Source organism: Haliotis asinina, chromosome 10 (genome assembly GCF_037392515.1).
Source record: "Haliotis asinina isolate JCU_RB_2024 chromosome 10, JCU_Hal_asi_v2, whole genome shotgun sequence".
Lineage (NCBI taxonomy): Eukaryota > Metazoa > Mollusca > Gastropoda > Lepetellida > Haliotidae > Haliotis > Haliotis asinina.
Window position 1 is genome coordinate 23,209,758 of NC_090289.1, and position 27,912 is coordinate 23,237,669.

The 27,912-nt window shown below is 39.4% G+C and overlaps 1 protein-coding gene across 1 annotated transcript; it reads right to left on the minus strand.

Moving 5' to 3' along the window:
- Positions 1 to 229: 229 nt before the first annotated feature.
- LOC137297695 (dnaJ homolog subfamily C member 7-like) lies at positions 230 to 27,887 on the minus strand. The gene is made up of 13 exons (XM_067829619.1): positions 27,718 to 27,887; positions 23,645 to 23,742; positions 21,441 to 21,565; positions 20,706 to 20,819; positions 20,393 to 20,467; positions 19,990 to 20,108; positions 19,520 to 19,673; positions 16,227 to 16,391; positions 6,333 to 6,424; positions 5,978 to 6,051; positions 5,374 to 5,520; positions 4,126 to 4,281; positions 230 to 2,315 (listed from the first exon to the last, which is right to left on the minus strand). The coding sequence occupies exons 1-13, from the start codon at positions 27,792 to 27,794 to the stop codon at positions 2,203 to 2,205; spliced, it is 1,509 nt and encodes a 502-aa protein (XP_067685720.1). The 5' UTR covers positions 27,795 to 27,887; the 3' UTR covers positions 230 to 2,202.
- Between the last annotated feature and the right edge of the window lie 25 nt (positions 27,888 to 27,912).

Consider the following 27,912-nt stretch of genomic DNA (forward strand, 5'->3'; position numbering starts at 1 on the left):
CATCCATTGATGTAGGTAGTGTGCCAGCACCTAACAATCCTGGGTAGAGATGCTCCCAAGTGAACATTCATGTTGCTAGAGGGGTACATATCAGTCCCAGTCTTGTCAAGGTGTCGGCCGAGTACACTTTCTATATCTTATAAACTTCAAACTCACATTCACCCATCTGTTTATCAAAATTACATACTTACTTCATCACAGCTCCACTCACAGACTACTGAAACATTCATTTGACAGATGACCTTTTATTTATTTCAATAAATATTAAAAATATACACCCTCCCTAATTATTATTTTAGCTGCTTAAAAATTATCCTATCTGTCTGCAGAAATTACTTCTTCAACATGACATTCCCAGTTTGCTTCCAACCATCAACATAACTGCTTAAAAAGAGATGGGAAATGTATCGACATTTCCTTGTCAAAGTAACACATCAAACACATACAAATTACAACCATGACAAAACTCACCATAAAACACCATCTCATTAAACCAGACTTTTCAAAATAAAAGTCTATGAAATGTTTTGTTGCATCAATGATTGTCTGACCACTAGGTTGGACATGATACACAGAACAAGAAAATCTACCAGAACCTGACATGCGCCGCTTCCCTTCATAAATCTCATCTCAGTATTTACTTATTTGCTCATATCAGTTGCAGAATCATTTAAAAAAAATATAATAAAATCATTTACGAAAAGGTAACCCATGATTTCCACATGAATGTGTACCCCAAGAACAGCCTGGGGAAGAAAGGCATTACCATTTACTAAAATCTCAACATGGTACATGTTGTTTACCTCTGTGAGAACTCTCTGGACCACTGAGTTTTGTTCCTACGCTATGTGGAAGCTCACCATGGCTTACCACAGGACATGCAGTGACTAGCTCTTAGCTCACCAGAACACCACTACGAAAGGTGAATTTGGCAGCATGAAACTGCCAGTGACTGTAGGTGTGATTTCATTTCATTACAGAAAATTGTGTAAAGAACATTACATTAACATCACAGCTGTTTTGTACTGAATACAATATGATGGAAGTACAAACGAGTTTGAAGCTCTTGCATGATTCAGATGAGGTCATCTCCTTCTTCAGATATATACAAACCACTACATACATCACCAGTGACATACAAAAATGCTTTAAGTTAAACATTGAAATGATGTTGCAAAATTATGTTTTGTTTCCTAAATCAAAATTATGAGTGAGTTTACAATACTTGCAAACATGGCACATGCCTATCATGGTCTCGGCTACCCACAAGGAAAACAAGGATAGTCTTGTCTTTTACATTAACAAATACCCTACTAACTTTATGAAAATATATTTGACAAATGTCAATTCGCATAGGTTAAGAACGGCACCTTGCTTTGTTTTCCCAGCTGAAGTAATAACGAACTGATGACTATGTAATATACAATACACACTGTGTCCAACTTACAACAAACATTGCCATTGTGAATAGACATAGAATCAATGTGTCTAAAGTGACCTAATGAGTAACTACACTGAATGCTTTTATATGTTGCTGGTCTTAGTCCTGAGCTGTTGCAGTTCTGTCTGTTACAACTACCTATGGGAACAGTGCTGGATTCCTACATCTTTAATGTCTGGTACATAACCTGTGAGCTGCAAATATCCTCCTCTCTTGTTATGTGCATTTTTAGCCTGCTGAAGGTCCATCTGCAGCTAGTCCACACCAGGATGGTATAGAGGCCTCTATAACTGACATCTATACACATTCCACAGCAACAGCTGCAGCACAACTTATTATACATATCTACCCAGTACAGGTCCTCTTGATACAAACTCACAAGTAGTGAACACTGAAGGAATAAGAGTCAGTTTTCACTGAGCACACAGGTCACATTGTCATAGTTCTCCTTTTTATTTCAATGATACACTTAATTCCTTTTCTAAGCCTCCAATTCGATGCTCCTTTGATAATCTTTCATTCATCTGTACAATGCAATGTGTAGCCTACACACTCAACAGTCACAGACCAACCCTGATCCTGAAGAAGTGAAGAGATTAGGGACTTGTGAGATTATTAAAAAGATGTTGACAAAGTTCTGTAAGGCTGCAGCAACACATGGCAACGTCTGTTATGCTTATGTTGCTATCAGCAGAACATTCATGTCACTGTGTTGTTGATTTCAGCTTGGTTAATAAAAGATGACTATGATGAGGTTAAGGTCAACCAAACTGGAAAGTGTATCCAGGATGACCTCCACCGCCAAAGTGGAACTGTTGGAAAGCACCACCACCTCCACCAAAAAATGTCTGGAAGATCTGATTCGGGTCAATATCTGAAACACAAATGGTGGAAGTTGAATGTTTGTGTCTCTTGATACTTATTGTAACATTATCACCAGGAAAACATTGATTAGTGAGCTTTTTGTTGGTAACATTTTCTCTAATTCTTCCTAAGTAGGTACATCTAATTAATATTTGACAAGTTTCTTTTCCAAGAAACAAATACCAGTACTTCTGACAAAAACAAATATACAAAGCTATAATGTTTTTTGAACGTCAGTTGTATGGAGAACTGTCCCTTCTACTGCTACTGAACTTAAGACTGAAGCCTTTCACAACCAAATAAATAAAGTTTCAAAAGACGTCACATGCAATGCAAAACATAACTTTGCAGATTCTGATACATTTTGGTACAGACTTACAGAAACAAATTGTCAAAAATGCAACGTATAAATACAATGTATAAATTCAACGTATAAAGTTGAAAATAACACGATGAAAAACAGCCCGTGAAATCACAGTTCAAATGATTCACTATCTTTCCCCCAGTGCTGGGGGATAACGTGGTTTCACTAGCTGTGCTGCGCTACCCCCATAGCACATGCGCAGTGATTAGGTTCAAGCGGCTTGAACCAGGAAGGCAACACAACTCAGCAATCTTGGGTCTACAGTAATAAATATACACTGGTCCTGCACATGCAGATTTGCAAGCCAAGTTTTCAAGAAAGTGTAGCATTAAAAACACAAATTTCATTGCTAAAAATTGCTCTGCTTGAAAACTGAATTGTTTTAATCCATGTCTATGGAAACAGGCATGTTGATTGTGACAAGCTGTCTCTCTCACTGACAAATCTCAAGGTCTATTTCATTGACCACTGGCATCCATGTGTCTGCCTGCCTGTTTGCTGATGACAATATGCAATACACAACTTCAATCAATGACCACATGCAATTTGAACTTAACACATATCAGACTATATACACCATAAACAGAATACATTGATTTATGGCTCATGCACCTGGGTTCTGTCTCTGTCACATGATGTAATTACACAGACAAGCAGGTGAGATACTTGTACACATGACATGTCATTATATCTATTGGTTGCAAACAAACTGCATCTATCTTTCCCGGATCACTGGATTGGATGGAAACCAGTCAACCTCAGATAGTCAGTTTCAATCCAGGCAGTATTTTGCTATCTCAGTATTTGTTGCTTAGATCAAACGGAAACACAGTGAGCATGTATTTACAAAACCAAACATCTCTATATACATTATTTATGAATAACAACTTTTTCTATTGTATGTGACGAGACATTTAGGTATGGATTCTTATACTGTTGTCATTCTTGCCTGAACGTTAACGTTAGACCATGCACAATAAAACAAGTTGTATCCATAAAAAATCTTTCTTCCTTATAACTCGCCATACTTCTGAAATGCCAATCAAACAGATCATCTCTATATACACAAAATATGCCTTGTGTGTATCGGCAAATAAACCTGCCAATGAAAAGTCTTCATTATGCAACAACTCTAACCCTGTTTAGTCTCCTGGGTGCTTCATTTCAAGGGAATATAAACCCAAGGACAAAATATTACACTTTTGATTCAAGATTGTACGCTCATAATTTTGTTTAGTTGTTTTTTCACAATCAACAATGTATATTATATATCATGAACAAGTGATAATTGTGTCTTAATTATGTTTGATTTTTTGGTTGCATGTGACCTTAAAATGATTTCCATGTGGACCAGCCATTCAATCCACTAAGTCTACATGTTAATATGAATAACTTGAATAACAGCTGACACAACAGTGTTTCATGCTGGTGATAGGAGACTTCCTGATCTACCCACCACCAAACCCTCCTCCATCCATCTCCTCCAAGTCCTGTCCACTGTCATAGCGCATCTTCTTTTTGGGATCTGATAGGACACCATACGCTTCACCCAACTCCTTAAACTTCTTCTCCTCCTCCTTTTGTTTTTCTGTAGTGTCATGTGAGTGTCGGTCTGAAGACAGACAAAGGTTGGACACTTTTAGGAAAGATACTCAGCTTCCTTAGATGCAACTATTTGTATGATAGTTCTATCATATTTGGTCACTGAATGATGTCTCTTAATCACTTTGTATAATCCGACTTGTCCCAGTGAGGATAGTGTGCTAGTATGTTGGCAAACCACAATTACACTACATTCAGTATTCTTTAATCACAGGAAGAGGTCACACTTTAACAGTTTCTGCATCACATAACATGACTGGTCCTGTAGCAAGGGTTATATACATATTACATGAAATGACTGACCCTGTAGCAAGAGGTTTAAACATAAAGTGACTGATCCTGGAGCAAGGGTTTGTACATGAAATGATTGATCCTGTAGCAAGGGTCTGTACATCAAATGATTGATCCTGTAGCAAGGGTTCGTACATCAAATGATTGATCCTGTAGCAAGGGTTTGTACATCAAATGATTGATCCTGTAGCAAGGGTTTTATTATAACATGACTGATCCCCAGGTCTGTCTACACATACTATGATTGATGTGGTAGTAAAGGGTTTATACATGACAAGACTGATCCTGCAGCAAAGGGATTAATACATAAAATGACTGATCCTGTAGCAAGGGGTTTATACATAACATGACTGATCCTGCAGCGAGGATCACACTCAACAGATCCTGTAGCTAGGATCACACTTAACTAACTTTCGTAGCAAAGAATTATACTTAACACAACTGATTCTGTGAAAAGGGATTATATCCAACACAACAGATTCTGCAGTACAGAATTACACACAACTGATCCTGTTCCAAGGGATTATCTAGAGTGTATCAAAATGCCTTACTGGATTGTGGTGGTACTCCAGTGGTAGGTCAATAACTACTTGAACAAGATCTAGGTGAGCTGACAAGGTAAAGGGATCTGTAATGACCCCGAAACGTGTCGCAAAGATGGAAAAAGATTAATCCATAAAACTTCAACTTCTAAATACAACATATAACAACTTCAAATACCACTAACACTAAATCAAGTTCAACGTGCCAACATTGCTCAATACTGCATTAGAAGTGGCTATCCAAAGTGATTGTTAAGACATGCATATACCTGGATGGTGTATAAGCGCTCTCTTGCGATAGGCCTTCTTTATTTCATCCTCAGTGGCACTCTTGTTGATACCAAGGATCTTGTAGTAATCCTTTCTTTTGCTTTTCTTCAATTCAAGCTTGGCCTCCTGCAGTAGTCGTTTGTTTTCTGCAATATCATGAAAGTCACATGAGCTGCAGTAGATCACAAAACTATCATTCTACAGACATCAAAGGAGCTACATGTGACAAGACTGAGGAAATGAGTAGTTCTTATCAGTATTTCAGCCGTGTCACAGTGTATGAACTAAATGTAAGAGGAAAGTCCAAAGAGATGCAAGCTGTACACATTTACTACTGGTGAAACCTATGAACACACCCATAGTTTTCATGAAGATATTACTGAACTCAAATCATACCCTTCTCCTGTGCCCTAGTGACACTGAGCAGCAAATATTTGATGCATGTGACTACTAAAGCACCCATGCACATTTATGTACCAACTGTTATGAGAACTACCACATCATGATATTCATTGAAGCTACAATATGGGATACATGCACTTAGAAGCATAGTTCAGTAAGCAAACCGTCATGTAAACAAAGCTCTTGCCGTGTGTTCCCTACCTTTTGTCTTGTCCATTTTGAAAATCTTCTCATAATCACAAACTGCTTCCTGGTACTGTTCAGTCTCCATGTAGCTGTAACAACACAAGAGGAGAATGCCATTCACTAAGTCTACAGACACATAAGTTTCATCCCTTAGTCATAGAGGAAATCAGACATTAACAGCGTAAGTGAACAAAAGGGACGAGGCTGCCAAGTTATTTCATTGTGGTTGATTATGTTCCATAAGTATAATGATGGCTTGGAAATGAACAACCAGTGGTTGATACTACTGTCAAAACAGAAAAAAAGTTAAGTCAATCAGGGTACGAAATGATTCCAGTCAAAATTGTGTGATGACAGTGGATACACATACCATTTCGCTCGGCGAAGATAAGCCTTTAAATATGAGTCATCTAACTCTACTGCCTTGGAACAGTTTTCTATAGACTGGTCGAGCTTATGTAGCTGAAACAAAAAATAACCATACGTAGCTTCTTGTTACATGAAATGTATTTAGAAGGAATAATGATGGTACAGATTAAGGTAGACTGTAGAATTCTCAGCGATGACATCTTCTTCCGATATCACCAATGCATACTGCATTAACATCATAAAAGAAACTAATGTCAATTGTAAGTCAGTACTAGTGTCCATTAAAACTCATACAAACCTAAAGAGGCTATGAATTCTTTGAAGGAAGTCATCCTTTGGGTACATATATGCATTTATCATGTCCATTAAAAATCCCCCGTCAGTTGTAACTGTAGTTTGTAATATAATATTTACAAAACAAAATACTCATTTTGTCTTGTGACACCACCCACACAGGGCCCCCGACAGCCAAAAGCAGGTAACTCCAGCCATCAACCTAGCACCTCACTTTTCATGCTGAATGAATCGGACAGAATGAGGTGAGGTGAGTGGCTGTACCCTAAGGAGGACTTCCTTCAAAGAATTCATAATCACTACAGGTTTGTATAATTCTTTTTCAGAAGAAGTCATCCTTGGGGTACATATATGCATTAAACAGATTCCCAAAGACAATAAAGTAGAGAGTGGTATTCTGTCTGAAACAGGGTTCATTGAAAGGGATAATCTACAACCATACGGAAATAGAAAACAAGAGTCATCAGAAGATGACATATCCACCCGGCACCCACATGTTTGAAAGGACAAATCATCTCACAGTTACTCATTGTTTTTTTGTAAGACTAAGTCTGAATTGTTTCCATGGAATTTATGAAAATTAGAAATGCCATATATCTGTAATCAGCATAGTCACAATTTCAAGATCTGTCTCGTATATCTGCCAAGATCTGTTGAAAGATATGAAATGGTTTTCAAATTGTGCTCTGGGAATGAAGCCCATCCCTCCATTTTGAGACTAAGTCCGAAATGTTTCTGAGGAAACCGAGAAAATAATAAATCACAAAAAAACTGCAAATAGCAAAAGGCACCACTTTGGGGTCTGCAACACATATCTGTCAAGTTTTACCAACAGATATTAAGAAGTTTTTGAGTTCTGCTCCGGAAACTAAACACACCTCTCACTTTTGAGAGTAAGTCAAAAACGATTCCATGGAAACTGAGAAAACGATAAATCACCAAACCCTGGAAATAGCAAAAGGCACAACCATAGGCTGAGATTACTATATCTATCAAGTTTGGTCTAAAAATATTGAATGGTTTCTGAGTTATGCTCCGGAAACAAAATGATTACATACGGACAGATGGACAGATGATGCATCGACTATATCCCCCTGCATTACATGCCGGGGGGAAATAAAAAGCCACCACCAGATACCATCGCTGATAAAAAGGAGAAGACAGAAACCAGACATCAAGTGTTAGCAGAGTCAAGTCATCCGTAAAGCTCCATCGGCTTGAGAGGAGCTACTCTGTCGACTACTGAGAACTGACTGGAGTAAACCGAGCACACACGAGTGTTTGTCCAGCTGATAATGACAGATGAATGTGCTTTGTCAGCTACAAACAGCCGTGGAGCAGATCAGCAGCATACACCTTGGAGGAAGCCACTGTCTGAACCAAATGGGCTTTCAACCCCTCTAGGGGAGACAAGTCTTTGTGAATGTACACCATACAAATACTGTAAATCATTAAATTTTTGCGAGCATGATATTTTTGCAAAAATTGCGAATGACTTCAGCTTGCAAAAATATCATGACGCAATTTGCTGGTAGAATGCAATGAATAATCAGCAAACAACCTGTCCTATCTTTGCTCTATTATTCACCAGTTCATATAATTAACAATAGATCTAGACAATACATATATTAAGCAATGACAACAACATCAGGAATGACTAATTACTAGGTTTACTCGTACTCACGTGTCACATGTCAAGCAATGGATACCTAAACAAAAGTCACTCAATCAGTATGTTCGATACTCCAGACAGGCGCCAAGCACACAACACACATTTCTTGGAGACTGGATTTCTTGTTTGAAAGGCCGAGACCATCCAGCGAGGCTGGATAGCTTTCATGACACTTATCTGGAGATCAACAGCTTCGCCGACACTGACTAAACTGGTCCTTCATCAGTGCCAATTTATTAGAGTCATTCCATTTAATCGCTTTGAACTGTTTTAAGCTTATATGGCCTATGTAGCAAATGTTGTTTTTAGGAAAACATCACTGACTGCATACATGCCAAAGTACTCCACTAATAGTCCAGTGGCCATTCTTCAGAAGGCCTACAAAAACAGGAGCAACCCCAACCGAAGGTATAACAAGACACAACCTATTTTTTCTTGTAGATATAGGTCTAATCTTCATGAAAAATATGGTTGTGGTCATATGAAATAGGTATGCAATATATATAATGCTCTGTTTCCATGGTAACATGAGCAAAATATGATTTTGACGGGTCATTCACTTAACCATCCACTAAAACATTTCTGGATGGGGTACAACTCTCATCTTTTTTTAAAATGATCTCTAATGTTCATCATTTCCATAAGTACTAATTATTAACTCTTCTGAAGCTACGGATGGACATAATGAGTTATTTATTGTATCGGTTAATGAAAAAAAAATATTTTGATAGATTTCATTCATCATAACTATTTGTCAGAATAAGACAGAAAGCTCTGTTTAGTCTCATGTGATAGCACATGTAAAGGGCAATAATATATCTGAAGGTATATTATCATTACAAACTGTCACAAGGTCAAACAACTATTTTCTAAAACACAGTGCATTCATCAAGTTTCACTAAAGATTTTATGGGCGCTTCATTTTTATCAAATTTGGAAATGTTTGTTGAGAGTGATTTCCCCTTGTGCTATCTAATATGGAGGATAATGGCTGATCTGTATGATGCAACATAAATATTGGACTCAGTGAAGGTTCTGTGATCCATGGAAGTTGGATTGTGATGCTCATTATTGTGTAAGCAAAATAAGGATGGATTTGGCACCACCAGCCAAAAGAATCCGCCCAGTCCCACCAGATTTAGAACACTGCATTCTTTGTCATAGACAGCTTGCTGAAAAAGGGAAAGAGGCATCAAATATCGTGAGGAAACCTACAGTAGATGGACTGCAAGCATTGTTCACAGCATCTGATGTACGTCTAGATGAAGTGTATCATGATCTTTTGCCATTCAAAGATGATATTTTGACAGGGACTATTAAAGTTGCTTTTCATAAGTCTTGCAGAGCATCCTATACCAGCAAATCCAATTTGAAGCATGTACATGACAACAGTCAGCTATCTGATAACACAAAGTCTGAAGAATCCACATACAACAACCGCTTAAGCAGAAATGACACGTCATCATTTAATATCCGGCAACATTGCTTCATTTGTAGCAAAGGGTGGAAAAAGGGTGAGAAACTAACACAGATTGCCACTGGAACAGGGCAGGGTACACAAGAAAGGGTGTTGGTTGCAGCTAATGCTAGAAATGACGAAAAAGTTGTTTTACGTATGACATCCTATTCTGACTTGTTTGCCTTTGATGCAAAGTACCATCGTTCTTGTTACGCTGCATACATCTCAGAACGCAACATTACAGCAGCAAGGAAAAAGTTGGATCATTACAAGGGAGACTCAGAGTATGACATGGCCTTCAAACAACTTGTGTCTAACATTCAAGAAACAATATTTTCCAGGAGTAAATCCGTACAAACTCTGTCTCAAGTAACGGTAGAATATGAAAAGAATTTGTCAAATTTGGGAATGCAAGTTCAGGTGTATTCATGGAAACTGAAAGAGAAATTAAGTCAATATTTTGGTGAAAAACTTGTTTTCATTGAACGCCGTGGACGTTCAGACTTATTGGTCTCAAGTACAGTCTCTGTGGGTGATGCTCTACGAAAAGCATCTGAATTGCAAGAACAGTATTTCAATGATGATGCTGAAGATCTTTGTGATCTAGCGCCAACATCTGGACTATCTGAGATTGATGAAAGACAGATCCTTCATTCTGCAGCAAAGATATTGAGATACCATATGTCAAGTATCTGTGACTCAAATTTGTATTATGAACCATCTACGCAACTAAATATGCTGTCATGTGCGAAATTTGTTCCCAGTTTACTGTATGATTTTGTAATGTGGGTTACCAATGAAAAATCATACAAACACATATCACATTGTGGTGATGCAAATGTTTCAAAGAATGATCTTGCAACACTTGCAATTTGTCATGACATTATCTCTAAATCTAGGCATGTAAGAACACCCATGACCTTGGGTATTGGTGTGTGCGTACATCATGAATTTGGGAGTAAGTTGCTCATAGATATTCTCCATTCACTGGGTCACTGTGTATCCTATGATGAAGTTCGACGATTCCTTACCTCGGCGGCCCTTGATCAACAAGATCAAACTATTTACATGCCTAGAGGTCTCCAGTTGTCAAGTGATCAGAACTTTCAGATCGATGCAGCAATTGATAACTTTGATCAAAATGAAGAGACCCTTGATGGAAAGTCAACCACCCATGCCATGGCTGCAGTCGTGTTTCAGAGGGGGAAAACGGGAACATCAGAGGAATCTCCAATTCCACGTGTCACTCAAAAGTCCATCCAGTTTGATGACAATGAACTTCTTTTGGCAAGGTATGTTATGAATTATTTGCGAATAGAAGCCAAAATAAATGAATAAATTTAGTTATATACATTGAAAAGAGTACATGATACCTACCACAATCTGATGGAATAACTATCTGTTACATGTACTTTCAATTTCATGTATACAATGTGATGTGAACAACAAAAAACATTGTGTGGAATAGTATTGTCAACTGACTTTACTGGTTCATGAGAGTTTGGATTCAGTTCTAAGTAGAACCAAAGATGAGCCCAGGAGTTGACTGCTGCACTGATGAAGATACATGTCTAGCATTATCTAATTTGAATCACTTTTCTTACTTTGTTTCAGGTATACTAAACCAGCACAACGCCCTGAACCCAATCCAGTGGCTGATGGTTCTGTTACTGAGGCCCATTCGACTTCTCCAGTCTGTGCCAGTGCCCACAACAAGGACATACTATGGAAGCTAGTTCGTGTGCGAAAAGGAGGACAATCTCAGCATATTCCATCCTGGACTGGGTTCAATTCTTTCATATCAGAAGAAAGTTCACCTGTTGCATCCGTGAGATATCTTCCCTTTATTCAGGCATCTCCAACAGATCTCTCCACAATATACACTGTTCTGCTGCAGTTAGTTCAGCTGGCTCAGAAACTAGGCCAAGACCACATACTTGTAACTGCTGACATGGCCATCTACTCGAAGGCACAGGAAATCCTGTGGGCAAAACCTCCTGCCTTGTATAAAAAAGTAACGATGAGAGTTGGAGGCATGCACCTCACAATGGCCTTTATTGCTAGTCTAGGCCATCTCTATTGTGATGGAGGCCTTCTGTCTTTACTGACTGACTTTGATGTCTATGCACTCAACACAGCCCGTAAGATGCTACAAGGGAAGGAATATGCAAGAGGACTTCGAGGCTTGAAGTTGGTACATGAAGCTCTATTCCGTATGTTGCTTGTGGCAATGGAGTCATGGCTTCAACAACAAGGGCGCACTTTAGAGACTTCCATTCTTGGCAAAAAGTTGAATGAACTGCAAGATGCATTTGCTACGAAAGATCGCGACTCAGCAATCAAGATATCAAATGAACTTCAGCATCATCATCTTGATACACTCATAGAAACTATTGATGAGTTCAGACAGGTTGGACGAACCATGTCTCTAACATTTTCCTACTGGGACACTTTCTTGGATGGAGGAGATATACTTCTGCGCTTACTTAGAGCAGAGCGTGAAGCAAACTTCAGTCTTCATCTCAATACTGTTTGTGAAGCAATTCCATGGTTTGTGGCCGCAGGTAGACACTCATATGCCAGGTTTGTTCCAACGTACGTAGCGGACATGAACAACTTGAAAGACAAGGATCTGCCAGCCTACAGACACTTGGATAGAGGTGGGTTTGTCATACGAAGATCTTCAAGGCACAGCTTCAATAGTGTGGCAACAGATCAAGCCCTTGAACAGACCATCAACAGGGATGGCAAAAGCAAAGGAGGAGTTATTGGTCTGACATTACGCAAGGGTGCTCTTACCCGGTGGTTAAAGACAAGGCATATCACTGCAGAATATGCTGAATCTTTTACGTCTCTGTGTAATGATCGAAGCAGGGGTGATAAGCCACATGAGGAACTTGGAAATGCAAGGCTTGTAAGGGATGAACAGGACGTTACCCGCATCATGGAGGCTGCTTCTCAATATCAAAATCCATTTGACCTACTGACTGTACCTTCAGAATTGATTAACATTGCTACTGGACAGGTTGCCTCAGCTGAGGTAAGTAAAAGTTTGAATGGCTTTTTGGATAAAGGCAAGAAGAAACATCAGGATTTCCTGGCAAAGCGCCTTGTTAAAGAAACTAAGAACAAGAGTTTCTGGGATCCGGAACCTCGTATGAAAGTACTGACCTTCTCAGAGATGCGCAAAGGTTTGCCAACAATGAAAACTGAAAGCTTTATGGTTGATTCTGAGGTGCTTTTTCGTCGACTGCTGGTTGTGTCGAAGCAGAGAGATGTCAGTTTGGAATCTGTCCTTAAACATGAACTTGCAGCTGTCCCTCCTTCCCTTTTCCACGATGATGGCACAATGAGGAAATGCACCAAATCTGATCTAGCAAAAAAAATTGAAGCTACATGTGGTGAAGTTCACAGCTTGACGACAGGTCCCAGTACAGCTTATGTAGTTGATGGCATGGCACTCTTGCAAAGCTTGAAAGACACACAGTTCACAACCTTTGATGACTTAGGACATTGCGTTCTTCGACGACTGAAGGTAATTCTTGATGGCAATCTTGGTGTTGGGGCCATTGCCATTGTGTTTGATAGATATGACAGTCCAAATTCCATCAAACAGTTGGAGCGACAAAGGCGTGGAGAGGAGTTAGGAGCCAAGTTTGATGTAAGAGGCAGCCGTACAGTTCCAAACTATAAGAAATTTCTGAAAAATTATACTAACAAGGCAGGTTTAGCAGTTTTTGTTTCAGAATATATTCTGTTCAGAAAAGAATTTCTACTCAGTGGACAGGAACTCATCATTGCTAGTGGATTTGTTGATGGCTGTATGACAAAACGCATCAGTGGAACCAGTGTGTCTGATCTCACAAACCTATTCAGTTCCCATGAGGAAGCTGATACAAGGATGGTGCTGCATGCAATTCATTTTTCAGAACGATATGACCGCATCATTATTCGAAGTGACGACACAGATGTCATGGTACTTCTCCTGTACTACACAACAAATGCCATGCCTAGATCATCTGTATATATGGAAGCTGGACACAATACACAGTCCACCAACAGACGGAGGTACATTCCCATCAGCACCATAGCTGCAACAGTGGGAAATGATGTCTGTCAGAGTTTGCCTGCAGCTCATGCACTAACTGGCTGTGACACAACTAGTAGCTTTTACAAAGTTGGAAAATCCACTGTTTACAGTAAACTCTTGCAACATGTCAAGGAAGAATATGCATCTTTGGGACATTTCGGTATGTCCGGCAATTTTGAGGATGATGTTACAATAGCAAGGAGATTTATTTTGTCCATATTCAAGAGAAAAGACCAGCCCTGTGCAACTCTGGATCGTCTGCGATATGTGATGGCGTCAACGACTGACAAGTCTGCTGCTGATCTACCTCCAACTGAGGATGCCTTCTCCCAGCATGTGAGGAGAGCCAGGTACCAAGTAGCCATTTGGTGCCAAAGCCACGTACCCATGCCAGTCCTTGGTGAGGCCACGGATCATGGGTGGGCAGTTGCCATGGATGGTTCTCTTGAACCAGTGATGTTCACAAAGGAGATCCAACTGAACTGAGACATCTTACACACTTGTATTGCACAGACAAGGACTGTAGTGTTGGGAAGAAGTGTCAGTGTCTCCATTCAGGCCTCAAATGCACAGAATTTTGTAAATGTGGAGGACAGGATTGTCAGAACACCTTTTCTTCTACATTCTGTGACAGTGATGTAGATGAAGAATTTGAGTAACATTGATCACGGATGATGACGTTTCAAACATGACTGTTGTTGGCAAACGTGATGTCTGGATCATCTGCAGTGTAGGTTCAGATGTGATTAAGTCTTTCAATGGCTATGTGAAGAAACAGATAAATCTGTAGTTACATACTTTGTACAAACTATAAGATATCTTAATGAAAGTGACAATGTGATATTAACATCAGCATAAATTTACATCATGCTTAGTGCATCATGAAAGCAGGTGCTCGACGGGATGACAGCGCCTAAACTATTAAATTCTGTTAACATAGATCCCAATGCTGTTGTCATAGAAATGCGACTCTCCTCTTGACACATCATAGTATAACTTGCCCAAAAATATATGGCGGTAATCAGGCAAAAGAAGCATTGGCTACCTACCCCAAATTGAAGTGGCCGTAATTTTTTTGGTTTCTTTATTCTGTAACGTGCCAATCAAAACAGATAAATTAACAAGTGTATTACACCAATTCTCAGTTTTGGTGACATTTTTGTGAAGCTAAAGGTTTAAGCAGTTTAATCAAAACAAGCTTACTCTTGTTTTTGTCACTTTCTTCTTTCAGTGAGTTTTGAAAAGTCAGGAATTAGAAATTTTCACTAAAATTTCGTTTTTGCTGAACAAAATATAACTTTTACAAATGTTTTCAAAACACATATATACGATGAAAGAAGGGCCAACCTATGCCCTTTAATTTCCAATCAGTTGTGTTGAAATATATGTAATATTTCAGAAGTTATGGCACATTTAGTGAAAATGTGTGTTTGTTGAAAATTTCATGTGTTGCTATGGCAACATGTTGGTTACCATGGGCCTTACCTATTTTATGCGACCACAACCTTACTTTTCCTAAAGGGTAGATATGTAACATGATATAAATATAGGTTGTGGCTTGTTATACCTCTGGTTGGGGTTCATGTCTCTGACGAGCCAGAAACCACTAGTCTATAAATGGTGTTCAAGATTAGTGGTAAACTTTAACATGTGATTGGATTTACTTCAGATAAAACTTTCAGATGCAAGTAAGCTTTGAAACTGTCAAACTAAACTACGTTTTGAAAATTAGGCAAGTTGCAAAAATATCGTGACGCAAAAAAGTCTGTTGGTCACCACTCGCAAAAATATCATGACGCAAAAATTTCGTGATTTACAGTAGCTGACAATCCATCTTGATAAGGTTTGGATGACCAGCTTTGCTGCAACATAGCAACAAAACAACTGTTTATCTTTGTGTACCAACACCATCCTCTTAATATAGAGAGTCTTGATTACAATCAACACATGAGAACTACTGTGTTGCCAGACAAAACAGGAAGCGTGAAGGCATGTGGTAAGGCAAGATACAGCAGATATACACGTACATATTACAAACCTGACTTGACAAATTTTCACTGAAAGTAGGGGCCCTGTAGGGGGTTGTCTAACCAGACAAAATGAGTATTTTCTTTTGTAAGTCTTTTATTACAAAATATAGTTAGAACTGTCATGGGATTTTCAATGGACACGAAAAAGGCATATATGTACCCAAAGGAGGACTTCTTCTGAAAAAGAATTAATTTTGCACACTGCCACAATAATGCAGAGTGTAGCATTAACAAACAATTGTGCATTGAGAACACACAATTGATTCCGTTCATAATGTTCCACAGAGGACACAACAGATTCTCTACCTCCTTTTCACCATTACAGCAATATAAGCACTGGGAGCTGTTACCTTGGAGCACACAGTAGCTCTGTTGAAGTACAGCTTGGAGTTGGTGAACTTGTTATTGCTGTCTATAGCTAGGGCCTCTGAGTACAGGTTATACGCTTCATCATACTTCCCCGATCGGAACGCAGCATTCCCCTCCTCCTTCTTGGCTATCAGGGACTTGGCTTTCTGGAACACACACACACAGTTGATATACATCATAAACTGCGATACAGCTTATTAATGGACTGAAAGTAATTGCCAATGAGTATGATTTATCAGTAGTGTCAGGGCTGACTTATTATTGTTTTCAAGACATTCTTAGACATTTTTAGTTTAACAAAATACATAGGGCCAAATAAAAGACGCCATTCAAATTCGTATCTGCATGTTGACTTCATTGAAGATGTTTCTGCCTCAACTAAATTCTGGCCAAGTCTTCATAGGCCTACAGAGAACAATATGGAATGATGTACATGCCATGTAGCCTCAGACAGATGAAGATTATTAGATTTTCTCATATGCACTGTCATCAAAAAAAAAAAAAAAAAAGACAGCAATATTATAGCTGATCATGTAATTTTCTGAACTGAATTGATATTTCATACTCATCCTGACTCATGCTTATTATGCTTGTCTCCTCCCTCTATGCAAAGATAGTGGAACACTTGAATCCCTTGAAGTTCCCTTCTAATTGCAGTGGACATACAATACCCTAAACCACCGACCGAATCCCTTTCCCACCAATAGGGTCACGACAAGCCACTCCCTCTGAAATTGCATAAGCCTGACATGAGAATTACTATGAATTGATGCTAGGAGTCAGGATAGGTATAAAATATCAGTTTAGTAATCACATCCAGTCCAACTAGTCTTCCCTTGAAGCATTCGTTGACTGGAACGTGATGATATATAGATCAGCTAGCGTCCTGCTAGTGTCTAATGCAACTGTATGTCAAGATTTCTATCAAGACATACAATAAAAGTATGCACCAAGTATCTTCATTACGAGTACGTGGTCATAATCACTCATGCTAGCCTGTTCAAGACATGTGTATGGACTCTCAACCATTATACTCCATAGAATGTCTTGGTCTCAACAAGATATATGTGTGAGTGAAACTCGGCACTTTTGTGCAACCGTTAGTTGTTGTGCAACAGTCCAAACTGGTGAATGCGTGTGATGTCCTCTATGGCAATGTCCCGTATGTTGTGTTGTCAAACATTGTATTTGGTTTCCAAAGCAGCCCTCCATTATAGTTGTTAGTGAGCAGTTTCCATGTAGAGCGAGTGTTGATGCCAAGGCTCTCAGTTCGTGTGGATTGGAGGCTCGCTGGGGGTTCAAGTCCTGCTGCTTTGTAGGCCCTCAGTATAATGGCTCGGGATACTTCCGTAGGTGTCTCAGTAGATCATGGGATGAATAGGCACTTGTAACATTGTCTCCTTATTTTAGTTTGTTGGAGATACACTTTAAACATTTTGACTGGGCATAATGATAAATCCTGTCCATCATGTGGCCCGAGGATTGCAGATAATGCCAGGATGTGGAACTGTCTGTCCAGTTGTCCAGGCAGTTGATTTTTGGCAATGAAATCCCATCTCAATGCTAGATGTACAATCTCACAATGACTGGAGTCAAATCATGTGCGATTGAAGTCCAGTGCATGTATTTCTGACATCCGTGCCACTGTAGCTAGGGCGAGTAGAAACAGCGGTTTCTGTGTCAATAATTCAAACGATGTCTGGTCTAGTGACTCGTGGCTTGTTTGGTGTGCAGATGAATGAGCAGGTTCTTCCAACCTGGCAATTGCAGTGATGGTTGTCCTAGTTCCTCGATGAGTACTGGGAACCAATCTCTTAATGGCCAATAAGACATGAACAAAATCAGTTGTATCAGCGTGGTCTGTTTTATGTTTCTGATTACTTTCAGTAGTAGTACTGAGGGGGAAACTTGTAAGTGAAGATGAATATTGGTATCTGCTTGTAGAGCCCTGTCACAAATAGGACTATTTGTGGAAATCCGCATGTCTGACTAATGAGTTGAAACGCCTCTTGATGTAGTATCTATTCTGTTGGAGATGGTTGTAGAGGGCGTGACAGTATGTCGGCCATGACATTGTATGGTTGCCTGCGCATGTGTGGCAGAGGGGTGACTCCACGTGGTGAGGGGCCGTACAATGAACAAAAAAAGACTTTTTGTTTATTGCACAATATTTTAGTAAAACATTGTTACAACTGTCACGTGACATTTTCCGGCAGCAGAAAATGTATATAAGTACCCCAAGGACGATCTCTATGAAAAAGAACTCTCTGTCCCTCCACAAATGCATTTGTGAGTGGGGAACAATGTCAATGCAGCAAACACCATTGTGATCCTCCTGTCTGTGTGTATCCCCGGAACAAATGTCATTCCGTGAATGCCTTTGCATATGCATGTATGAATCTGCATCTGATGAAGAAGATGAAATTTGACAGCACCTCTGTAGACAGTGAACGCTAGCAGGATCCATGAGTGCATGCCTTCTTCAAGTTGATGGAAGCAGCTTCATCCATACTGCAACGCGATGATACAGCCGATGGCAATGATTTCCATGAACTGGAGCATGCATATGATGCCTCCTCTTCATCAGACAGACTTTATGCAGCCGAAGAACCACGCAGGGCAACTGTAGTAATAGCTGCTCACATATGTTTCTGTTCCTCTTAAAAATGGTGGTCCATCAGGTGGTTGATTCACAGAAGCATCTGATGTGTTGAGTGCAGACGTTGTAGATGTCTGTGCAGCAAGTAGACTCATTGAAGGTTGAAGCATTGCTGTCAACATTAACATTGATAATGAGTGCTCATGATCTGAACCTCAGGAAGTAGTAGTGGAGGTTTGTCGTTGATGTGGCATTCATCGGGAGGGACGATCTCTTCGCTGCAGGAATTGTAGAAGACGTAGAGTGAGGTTTCAGCAACCTAGTATTTGAAGACTTAGTCCTAGACGATAACGACTTCAACTGCTTAGGTTGAGATGATCCTGATTCTGATGATGTCCCCTTCTGTGATCTAGACGAAGTCTCGCTTATATCCTGACCAGGAACTCAAAGTGCCTCCAAATGTCCTCTTCAGGCGATGAAGGAGAGAGTGACAATCACAGCTGGTCATGTGACAGTATTGGTGGGAAAGGGAGGACTGCGTTGGGTGAGTGTATTGTACGTCCACTTCAGTTAGAAGGGAACTTCAAGGAATTTCAAGCGTTCCGCTATCATTGCATAGAGGGAGGAGACAAGCGTAATAAGCATGAGTCAGGATAAGGAAAAATTATTTCTCACCTTATAAATATCTTTGGCCTTCTGGTGATCGGGGGCTAGTTTAAGTACATGTTGAAAGTGCTGGAAGGCCTTCTCTATGTTGTCCTGGTAGTAGAGACACATCCCCCTCACATACAAGGCATCGGCGTTCATACCCTCTCGCTGTAGGATGTCACTGAGGGAACATTCAAACATACAGCCTTCAGAAACCTGGTTATAACATCCCTCCCTCTCGCCCACCCATCTAGAATTAACACTACTGCCCCAATCATAGCCACTTGTCTTAGAAAATGACCATTCAGGACTGACCTGTTTTCAAGCATACCATAAGTCCATATGTGAATTATGTATGAATTCAACATGAAAGACCACACTCACTATTTTACTAGACAATGTAGATGTGTGATTTTCCTTCAATGTCAATGAGAATTTGGAAAAGATAATGCTATACAAACAAAATTCTGCTATCTCATGCAACACAATCAACTTACTTGGCAAGTTCTTGTGACTCCTGGTAGCGACCTAACAATGCCAAGGCTTCAGCCTTTCTGATCTTAAACTTGTAGCATGCAGGACATGTATCTATACATCGGTCCATACAGAACACAGCCTGCAATATAAGTACAGTGCTTTATCACACCATGGACCAGAGGGTTGAACACTTTGTAAAGCCTCATCTGTAACGTATGAACCTATACTGATAGTCCGGAGATCATATTTGCTACTGCAAGGAAAGCATTTAATGTCAAATTTTGAAATCATATGGAAAACAGTATGTTCAGTAATGTTTCATTTAAATTTTCTAAAATTCAGTATCATAACTGTCAATGTTTCCCTGTGTAATGGCAGTGACTATTCAATTCAGCTGTGATATGAAAGTGTAAAACCAAATACCGTTCTAAAATCTCCTTTCTCAAAGCTTTTGTCTGCTCTGTCCTCATACTCCTGTACTCCCAGGGCTGACTGCAACTGTAACAACAAAATCTTCCATTGACACATCATGAATCATATCAGATAGTTGGTACAGATCAAAGTCAAGGGAGATCATTCTGACACATTTGGACAATGCCTAGTTCCACTGTAGACAGCACAATAGTGACCAATGCTACAGACAGTTCAGAGCCAATTTTGAGTAAAGTGTTAGTTTACTGGTTGACAGAAACAGCGTAAGACCTATGTGACTGTAGACAGCTGAGTAACTACATACCTCATTTTTAGCAACAGTATTTCCTTCCTCTCTCTGAAGCACCTCTTGATAGCTGCGTACAGCGGCCGAAGCTTCTCCCATGGCCAGGTGGCACTTGGCCTCACGCAGGTGGGCCTGATGAAGACACACAAGCCACTCACCCTTAGTAACATTGCACCGGCAACAAAGTCAACCTAACACCAAGATGGGTAACAGACAAGCAGTTCGAAGATAAGTTAAGACACTGTCTTCGAAGAGTTTCACCTGTACAGTAGACAAATGTTGTATGCATGCACAAGTAAGGCTAAGACAGTAAAGTACAGCACTGCCGCTGTAAAAGTTCAGATCCCTTGCTCAATCTGGTAATGTCAAGGGAGACTAAATTTAAACTGGTGAAAAGTTGTGTTAAGAGTTTGTGATGAAAAGGCCCCCAAGATCAAAATATTGCAAAATACACACCCAAAAAGTAGAAAATAAACATTATTTTAAGTATCATTTTCTTTCTGATAGCAGGGGTCTTGACATAACATCACCCATAAGCATAAGGCCTCTAAAACAAGCTTCATTGATAAATTTTGACACCATATAAACTGGTCTGAATGGTTTTGATAGTGTATTAACCTTGAATCTGATGTGACCTTGACCTTCAGTATGGCTAATCTTCATATCATATGTAAAACAAATTGTGAGTAAAACCAATATACTGTGGCAAACGTGGAACATTCACACGAATTACTCCCCAATACTGACTCTCACCTTGACAAAATTGGGTTCAAGTTGAATAGCCTTCCGTGAGTCTTCCAGCGCCTCCTTGTACTTATTCAGCATGATGTAGGTTGCAGCACGATTCCCATAGTAGGCAGAACATGTTGGACACAGATCTGGGAGAACATAATTCATGTCAACATATACAAAATACTTCTCTCCTAGTCATGACAATGGCAGGAAAAGTGCAAGTTAGCACTGCAACGGTTTCTGCGTAATCTCACACTCCACTTGGTCTTGAATTAAACATCAATAAATGAATCTGGGAAGCAAGACACAACAAATGTTGCAAATTTGGCATCAGAAATTCTCTTAAAAACTTCCACTCTAAATCATGAGTTGGCTACACATTGGGAAGCAAATGTACATCTTGTCCAACTTACACTTCACAGTCGGCAGACACCAGGGTCATCTCCCCTTGGAGTTTTCAAACTGATGACCTTTCTCCCAACCAACTGATCAGACAACCTGATCCCCACTTAAGGCATCTTTTACAAGAAGCATGGGTTACAGGAGATTTACCTGGAATCTCAACAAAACTATCAGATTGATTCACTTAGCATTCTGACAAACCTGACTTGAGTGACTGGCCCAGTGCTACTAACCATGCTAACAGTTCACAAACACATGTGTAACTGTAATCAGTGCTATCATCTGTGTACAACCAACTGTTCACACACTGCAACTATGTACCCTGTGATGGTACTACCAACCCTCCAGACAACGCAACTGGGTACCATGTGTTGTTACAACTTATTGCTGCGTGTAAAGGGTTGGTAGTACCATCATAGGGTCAACAGTTGCTGTTTCTACCAACACATCACACACAGCAACCGTAGATCCTGTGGTGGTACTACAACTCTTCACACAGAATAAGTGTGTACCCAGTGATGGTACTACTGGCTCTTCACATACAGCAACTGTTGACCCTGTGATGGTACTACCAACCCATAACACACAGCAACTGTAGACCTGTGTTGGTACTACCAACCCATAACACACAGCAACTGTTGACCCTGTGATGGTACTACCAACCCATAACACACAGCAACTGTAGACCTGTGTTGGTACTACCAACCCATAACACACAGCAACTGTTGACCCTGTGATGGTACTACCAACCGTTCACACACAGCAACTGTAGACCTGTGTTGGTACTACCAACCCATAACACACATCAACTGCGAACCCTGTGATGGTTATACCATTGTATCAACCTTTCATACTCAGCAACTGTTGACCCTGTGATGGAACTACCAACCCTGCAGACACAACAAGTGTGTACCCTGTGATGGTAGTACCAACCATTCATACGCAGCATCTGTAGAACCTGCGGTGGTACTATTAAACCTTCACACACAGCAACTGTAGATCCTGTGGTGGTACTACCAATAGCTATACCACAGTGTGACACTAATTGACTCGATTTGCCAAGACTTGCACCCAGAATTCCGACACACTAAAATATTTCTTTATGGTCTGATTTTCAAAACGGAAAGTGATCTGAAATCAGCAACTATTCACACAGCAACCACAGTCGAGGTCCAAACATGACCCTTAAAATCGGTATCAACATGTCCAGCACTTAAGTGGAACCATCAAACTCTGATCATCTGCTCTCCATGAACAGACTCTAGAAACAGTGAATCAACAAATTCAGACTGAATTAAAAAATTAAATCCTATTGTTATACTATCTCGTTTAAAAACCAAGTTTGGGACTTCCATACTGTACAAAATAAGATAGGGATATTGGTATTTTTATGACCAATATTTTATCAGTGTGTCATTGAGTAGATTGACTACTATTTTTTTAATTTCAAAATCAGCATGTATCCCTAACTATTTCCATCCTGCATATCTGTAATCTACTCTATTGATTTTCGTCATAATGTCATTCAATGATATTTATATTAATCGTCATAAAAACATCTTCGAAACAGCCAGATTGTGCATAACCATGGTGGTTACAGGTCAGTTTGTCCCACTTGGTAAACCTGTATGTCATAAATACTCCAAGCATGCTCAAAAATATTAAATAATTCTAATATTCCACATACAATGTGTTTTTCCTAAAATTAAGATTTAACTTGTTTCAGTAACAACAGTTTGTTCAGATTCAGCAAGTGATTGAAGGGGGCGGGATCTATTAATCATTACCTCACGTGCATAGTGATATTATGTGACAATACTCACTGATTGCTTCTGTGTAGTGGGACAGTGCTTCTGTATATTTCTGTTGTTTGTAGAAGGTATTTCCCTCTGCCTTCTTCTTTTCTGCTTCAGCCACGATTCTATTCACAAATTACACAGTAAGTATGGTGATCCTAGAAGAATCATGACTGTGAACAGAAACTGTAATTCTCTCATTCTAGACTGGTTTTACAGGACATCCAGCATTGCATATATGAACTGCCTTCAATATTTCTGTACATTTATCAATTTTAATAAAGGTATAAGAGTTTGAAGCTTAACAAGCAGATCTAACCGTGTCACAAACGCAAATTATTCACATGTTCAGAGTCCTGATAGACATATTTTTCTCAAATATGTGATATGTGATAAGTATAAAAATATATGCTATTTCACTTTATCAGTGTTTACAAGAAATCTTTCAAGTACACTGTTAACAGTTATTCATAATTCTTCATCTTACACCTCCAAAGACATTCATCCACAAATGTTTCCCTCTGAAAAGTGTTTGACAAAAGCAGGCATGATTTTTTTTTTATCGAGTGACTATGTGGCCTGTATAACGACCAACACATGTCAGCCACGATCATGCGGACTATTTTCTATTCACTATGGTAAATATTTACTTTAGCATGTAGAAAATGGGATCTGCATGTAGTATGATGTACAATCAACATCAATCACAGGTATATACCTTAGTTCTAAATGTATCACAATACTAATACTGGTATCACAATATTTTGCAAGACAAATTGTTTGGGCTGCTTCACATGTTTACCAGTTTTTAAAACTACTTGGGGATGAGACATCAAACACCCTCCATGACTGGTTGGTGGCTTTAACATGAACATGCAATTAATGAGTCACAGATGTTTATTGTATTTCAGGCATCAGGCCCATATTATCTAACAGATTAAAGTTGGCAAAGCAAACCATGCAGATGTTCTATGAAAGAGGTAGAAGGAGTTTTTGCACATACTCATGCATTTTTTTTTTTAAAGTTTCGGACCTAAAAATATGTCTGTATGAATTCCTCAAAATTTGAGTCTCACTGCGAGCAAACTTTCGTGACTGCTACCTTTCTTGACACTGGCAAGCTCGGTTATATAACAACGGCCTAGCTGATTGGCTATTGTGAGAATGCGGAGCCAGCAAAGGGAGGTAACAAAATTATCAGGCCAACCCGTAGATGCGCCCAGGGTATAGTAGAGACTTGTCGGAATGTATACCCTGGAGATATCGTGGATGTAAGTGGACAGGAATTGTTTAAATGCTAGAGTAGGTAAATATTCAGGCACACAGCAAAACAAGCTACAGTGGGTCCAAACATAACAAGCATAACTGTTTAACTGTTAAATCATAAGCTTGAAAGAGAGTGTTAGAGTACTGGAGTTATTTGTTCTACTTCATTTCTTAGGACTGTCTATTCACAACTACATGGTGCTGCAATAAGTTGTGATTCCGGTGCCCATATTCCCAAACATATTGTGTTATATTGGATGTGTCATTGTTTGACAGTGAGTAACATTGATTGAATATATAGGGCCAAATTTTTTATTTTTTACATACATTTTACCATAGACCCTCCCAAAAAATGAATATTATGGGTCTAATGACAGAAATCTTGAATTTATATTTAATTTTGAGTGTTGTACTGGCATGGATATTACTTACTGCATATAAATTATGCTGTTTTGGCAAGTAATTACAATGGTAAACTTCAGTGTGAGTGAAAGTAGGTGCAAATTTTAAGATAAACCATAACTTCATACATTTGTCTTCTCCAATATACCAGTTCTAAGAAAAAAGTTGCAATACGTATCATTTGAAATGCGTTTGTGATATATATTGATACCACTGTGCAATCACAGAAATCCTGCACAAACCCTTTCTTGTTTTCTAACACCTTTGCTTTTGGTCAACTGACAATGAGTAATATTTATTTTAGGCAATGAAGAAGAGAGTGAAAAAACATGCCATTGCTCAGTGATGTCTTAATGTGTGAAGTACAAGTCAAACTGTCTCCCCAAGTGCTACACTCATTTGTTGGTGACAACTGCTACGCAGCAGTAACTGTTTGCCAGCCAGTACAGTTGGATCACAATACATACTAATGTATGTAAACTTTAGGGCAAGGAAAATAACACGTCACATATGGGGTAAACTGCACTTTACGGGTCCCCGGAAGTGTACGTCACAGGCATGCGCAGAAGCCATATTTACAACGAAGCGAGCACTAACGCTGGCGCCATTTTTTGTTTAATCCGGCGATTAACTGCCACTGTTTTATGGCCTTGTTTGACCTATTAAATTACCTTTGGGTTATAATCGAGAATCAGCGCAAGACCTTCATTCCTCAACATTATTTTAGGGTCAGTATTATGTCATGGTATTGTCAATTGCAGTGTTTATTCATTTTTTAAGATCACGATACAATTTCCCAGTGCTAACCGAATGTATGATTTTTTTGCAATCTCATATTTCAACAGAATGGGGGGTTTTAGGGGGGCAGGTGCCCCCCTACATTATTTTTACATATTACTTATCATTTCTTTTCTATTCCTAATAAACAGAAAGAGGTAAGTTTATTTGATGTCTAATATCAAAACGCTTCACTTACATTACAAGAACAAACCTCCGCTTGCATTAAATTCATCCGAATCCTGAACACCATTCGTTCTTTTCAATTTCAATCATTTAAAAGTATGCATGCTTTTTTTTTGGGGGGGGGGGGGGGGGGGGTCAAACGCACGGCGGATAAACGCAAGAAATGTTACAAAAGGATCATCAAAACAACGTAAATATTTTTACCTCACGATGAACTATCAAACAATCCTTTCGCAGTTCCATACCTGGGCAGGGACGCTTTCACTACTCTCCACATACTCTCAGTTTTATTTGTGCACACACCATTCTCTGCATTCACAAATTCCTTACTATGATTTACTGTCGCATGCACATATCCCATCTCATTCAAGTTGTGGCATTCCTAGTAACCCACTACCTTATTTGGAACATTTGACACGTGCGTCCACATTTGACCAATCCGAGAAAAGGAACGTCATGAGGATTTCCCTTTGATTACTAATGATTGGATTAATGTTTTGGAGCATTACTAAAATACGTGTTTAAAACTCTTGTCTTTCAGACGAAGTTTTAAACTAAACTTTTGCCAGTAAACACGAAAATGACCTCTAAATTCGTCTAAAATGCCTCCTAACGGAGATCAGCCCGCTCTCGTGTGCTTTTCTTTTATATATGACGCGCACACGCGTCGCTTACTGCCAGAGGCAGTAAGCCTGCGCCGAAGGCGCGTACACGTTACTATAGAATACATTCTACTTCCGGGTGACTGCCGAAGACCCAAGGGACCCGTAAACTGCAGGTGTCCCCACATATTCATGTATGTAATGCCCTACAATGTGTCATGTTCATGCGACACGTTTGAGCATTCCACTTTCTCCTGAATTCTGTTAAGTTTCAAATAAACATTCAAGGGTTAGTGAGTGCATATTGTTTTACAGTTTTTGTACAGCACTACAAAATAATAACCTGTTAAAATACAGTGGATTTGATACACCAGGGGCTGATAGCATGAGTAACTGTATACATGACATTAGTCATCCTAACCCCTGGCTAAGCACTCAATCAACCACTTCACTACAATGTGAACGCTCTGGAGTAGGAGACCAGTGTTTAACTCTCATGAGTACCAGTGTCACTCTTACAAATGTATGCTGTCACATATTCACACACAAAAACGGATCACATTCAAAGTCAGTCGGTTTCGAACTGGGCATGAATTAATCTAATACCGTTGAGTGGCGTTGAGAGAGGCGAATAAACAAAATTCTTCAATGACCGAGGTAGATTATTAATTCTATAAGACTTCTATGTTTGCATACTCAATTAGTGATTAGTGTTGACTTAGAATATTCCAGAACAACTTAAAATAAAAGTGCCACTTTCGTTTTTTTCACACGTGCATGAACATGTATTTGTGAAAACATAATTAAAACTCTTATGTTTCTCGATTTGGCTAACTCAAAGTGGGTTTCACTAAAACCAAACTCAACTCTTCTTCTGTCATATAGACACCGTCTTCCTCTTCTGTTTGCATTGTATCCGCCTCGCACATTTCTGTGTCCGACATGTTGTTGCGATGGGTTCGAGACGTTGTGAGAAACCTCGAGACTTGGACATCATCAAACCAAAACCGGTTTAAGCGGGGCCCAGTCTAAAAACCGGTCTGACAGTGAATACTATTTTCG

Bases quoted from the DNA above. Each gene is read 5' to 3' on its own strand.
- LOC137297695 (XM_067829619.1), bottom strand. From the start codon at position 27,794: ATGTCGGACACAGAAATGTGCGAGGCGGATACAATGCAAACAGAAGAG. The intron at 23,743-27,717 runs GTTGAGTTTGGT...ATTTGTGAATAG, and splicing joins GTCTATATGACAGAAGAAGA to AATCGTGGCTGAAGCAGAAA. The intron at 4,282-5,373 runs GTATATGCATGT...GTCTGTCTTCAG, and splicing joins AGCGCTTATACACCATCCAG to ACCGACACTCACATGACACT.